Source organism: Rhinopithecus bieti, unplaced genomic scaffold (assembly GCF_001698545.2).
Source record: "Rhinopithecus bieti isolate Rb0 unplaced genomic scaffold, ASM169854v2 scaffold_641, whole genome shotgun sequence".
NCBI lineage: Eukaryota > Metazoa > Chordata > Mammalia > Primates > Cercopithecidae > Rhinopithecus > Rhinopithecus bieti.
Genome location: NW_016803417.1, coordinates 1,707,698 through 1,711,555, shown reverse-complemented (window position 1 = coordinate 1,711,555; position 3,858 = coordinate 1,707,698). Strand labels below are relative to the sequence as shown.

Sequence of the window (3,858 nt, the reverse complement as noted above, 5' to 3'; positions counted from 1 at the left end):
AAAAAAAAAAAAAAAAAAAAAAAAAGCAAACCTTTATGCAAGTCAATATTTCTTTCAGGGAAATGGATTCTAAGTCAAGATGACAGAAACACTGCCTCTTTCCCTGTCGCTCTGTGGGGCAAGGCATCCTTGTTGAGTCTATAAAGTGTGGAGGTCTTTTCACTAATGAGAATTTTGAATATACACAAGAGTCAACAGAATAGTATGATGAACCCCATGCACTCATCACCAGCCCCAGAAACCATCAACCCACAGTTGCCCCATCCGCACTATATTCACTTCCCTTTTCTTCTATAATTTTGAAGTCCCAGACATCATACTAGTTCATCCACAAAAATTCCAGTATACATCTGGACTTCTCTAGACATAGCTGGATACTCTTTTAGGATTCCAAAAGGACTGTTTTCTGTAACATAACCACAACATTACCATCACACCTAAAATTAATACTAATTCCTTAATGTCATAAAATACCCAGTGTTCAAATTTTCAGTGGCCTCACAAATGTCTTTTTGATTGTTTTCTTTTAGTTTCATGAATATCATAAATTTTTAAAAGATGAGAATTCAAATAAATTCCACTCATTAGAATTGGTGGCCCTTGACTGGTTGCTGTGTCTGTGTGTGTGTGCATATATGTGTGTGTGCATATGTGTGTGTGCATGTGTGTGTGTGTGCATTTTCCTTGCACTTTGTTCTTTAATGAAGTTTGGCTGTTTGCTCTGCAGAGTTGCCCAGGGTTGGAAAGTGTTGATTACATCCCATGATGTGGCACAGTCTGTTCCCTTGGCCTCTGTGTCTGTGTATGTGTCTGTGTGTGTCTGTGTGTGTGTGTGTCTCTGTGCATCTGTGTGTGTCTGTGTGTGTGTCTGTGTCTGTGTGTTTGGGGTGTGTGTCTCTGTGTCTGTGTGTGTCTGTGTGTGTGTCTCTTTGTGTGTCTGTGTGTCTCTGTGTCTGTGTGTCTCTGTGTGTCTGTATGTGCATGTCTGTGTGCATTTTCCTTGCACTTTGTTCTTTGATGAAGTTTGGCTGTTTGCTCTGCAGAGTTGCCCACAGTTGAAAAGTGTTGATTATATCCCATGCTGTGGTGCAGTCTGTTCCCTTGGCCTCTGTGTTTCCTGTATGTCTGTAATTGATCTGATTCGGGCTAGACTATGTCTCAAGTGGTGGTGAGTTCCATCATCAGGAAGCACGGCGACGTCTGCCTTTCTCTCTCTGTAATGTTGGCAGCCATCAGTGCTTAGTATCTGGATCCATTATTTCATTTGGGTTGCGAAATAGTGCTGTTCTAATTCTATGCTTCGTGTCTTATAAACTACAAATGGCACCCGTCACTTTGACTAGTTTTCTGTTCTCTCTTATGCAATGTAGTAACTGCATATTCCTAGAGAGTATAGGAAAGAACTCATGGATGAGACGGTCCAGCTACAGAGGGCCTCTTCGTCTCTCTGAGGTCTTGTTGCCATAAGCCAGCCACCCTAGAGCTGCCCCCACTGAAGAATCAGGCGCAAGGGAGATAGCTGGGAGGGAACTCAGAGAGCTTCATGTTTGTAGCAGCGAAAGAGATGAGGAGGGGAAGAGAAACATAGGTTGAGTGACCTTCCAGCTGGCAACTTAGGGTCACCATGCTTAGCTGCCATTCCTATGGGAGGCTGGAGGTCAAACTGGAGGTCCCCAGTGAGCTGTCCCACGGCCAGGTTGAGTGGCCTTCCAGCTGTCAACTTAAGGTCACCATGCCTAGCTGCCATTCCTATGGGAGGCTGGAGGTCAAACTGGAGGCCCCCAGTGAGCTGTCCCATGGCCAGTAAACGATGGAGTGGGAAAAAGCAATAGCAGCCTTCTGTGACCTGGAAACTGTCCCTGGCTGTCTTTGCCCATGAGTTTTTATGAGTTTTCTAGAATTCCTCTGTGGGAATCTTCTCATACTAAAGCTAGGGAGACTGGAACATTTACTCGCAAAAAACCATCCTTGGAACTTGTGCAAACTTCTTCCCTTCCCACCTGAGCCTGCTGGGGCATGTAAGGAACACTGCACAATGTATTCACTTGATCAATCTGGAGGATCCTAGCCTAGAAGTTTTCATAAAGCCAAGGGCCCACTGGATCTGGAACTTAGGCACGATAGTCATAGAAATTTACAGAATCCCAATCCGTGACCTCAGGAAACCGAAGACATAGAGACCTAGATGGCCAACCGACCTGTAGCACATAGACCGTGACACACAGCCACTGCTCCTGGGGAGTGGTGTGGATGAGGCAGCTTCTCCTTCTTCCAAAAACTGGTCCCTGATTACAAAGGCCCTGGAGATGTGACCCAGAGGAGGTAGACCTTGACCATCCCACTGAGTCTTAGCACAATCCTTCCATGTGCAGACTGAGAAGGGGAGCTCAATCCCAGAGAGGCCTCCACTGGCATGAAAGAGGTTGCAAAGTAAGCAATGTGATCTGGTTTATTTCTATAATGGTGGTTTTCTTTTCACCTACCATTTGTTCATAAATTGGGAAATGGGACAGGTTGTATATTCTAAGGGGGAATGGGTTGAGAAAATTAGAACAATAACAACTTGAGCCCTGGGGACTGTACGCGCAGACTGGGAGAGCTCCCAGGAGCACTCGGTGGGAGCTGAGACATGGGAGAATGGCAAACACTGATGGACTCTGCCCACTTGTTACTTTGCTCAGATATAACGCTTGCATACATCAGTGCTTTGAGAGGAGGACAAAAGGTGCCGGGAACATGGTCAACGGATTGGCCAACAATGCTGAAATTGATGACAGCAGCAACTGCGACGCAACTGTGGTGCTACTTAAGAAAGGTAACCAAGGAGAGCACTGTGGGGGCCAAGGCAGCAGGATCACTTGAGGCCAGGAATTCAAGAGCAGCCTGGCCAACATGGCAAAACCCCATATTTACTAAAAATACAACAAAATTAACCGGGAGTGGTGGCCCAAGCCTGTAATCCAAGCTGCATGAGAGGCCGAGGCATGAGAATCACTTGAACTCAGGAGGCAGAGGTTGCAGGGAGCCGAGATTGCTCTACTGCAGTCCAGTCAGGACAACAGAGCCACACCCTATCTCAAAAAAAGAAAAGAAAAGAAAAGAAAGGTAACCAAGGGGATACTGTGTGCGAGAAGAAAGTGCTAGAATATGAGCCCATCTGCCCACTGTCATAGCCACACATGGGGTGTCCCAGCTGGCCTTGAGAGGACACTCCCTGCCCCAAGATGGAGCAGAAGTTTCCAGTCCTCCAACCCTCCCTTTCACTACAATGTCATAGAGCCATCTCATACCTGGTAAGCCCCTTGGAGCTCAAAAAGCCCCCTGGAAATTTCCAGGCAACACATTTGCTGGGAGTGCTGCAGAGAACAGGATGGCAAAGGAAAGGGGATCCTAGGTTCTGAGATACCGGTTCTGTCCTATTTTGGCTGTGTGACCATGAAGCGGGTTATATAACCTCTTAAGCCTCAATTTTCTCTTCTGAAATATGAGAATCATTTTTGTGATAAGCAAAGCAGATAAATATGTATAAGAGTTTAGTGCAATGCTCTATAAATGACAGGTGTTATTAGTGTATTACTAGATCCAAATTCACTTTAAGGCTACACTAACTCAGTTTTCAAGCTGCAAATAGAAATAGAAAAGTACCTTCCCCTTCAAAGTAATTCTTATGTTCAGTCGAGTCTTACAAAACAGCTGAGATACTAAGGGAAATAATATGACGCTCTCGAATATATAATATTTTTTCTTAGAGGAACTCAGAAAATTATCATTGAATTTTGCCTGGAATGTGTTTTTTATTTAACTTTTTAAACTTTTCTCTTGAAATGTAAGAGTTTATTTTTTCTTGTTCCCATATGG

The 3,858-nt window shown here is 44.7% G+C and overlaps 1 protein-coding gene across 1 annotated transcript in view; it reads left to right on the top strand.

The window, feature by feature from the left end:
• SLC24A3 (solute carrier family 24 member 3) overlaps nt 1–3,858 on the top strand; it is a 448,998-nt gene that overhangs the window by 400,075 nt on the left and 45,065 nt on the right. The window contains exon 10 of the mRNA XM_017883401.1: nt 2,682–2,815. Coding sequence (XP_017738890.1) covers nt 2,682–2,815 — 134 coding nt within the window. The remainder of the gene's footprint in view (nt 1–2,681; nt 2,816–3,858) is intronic.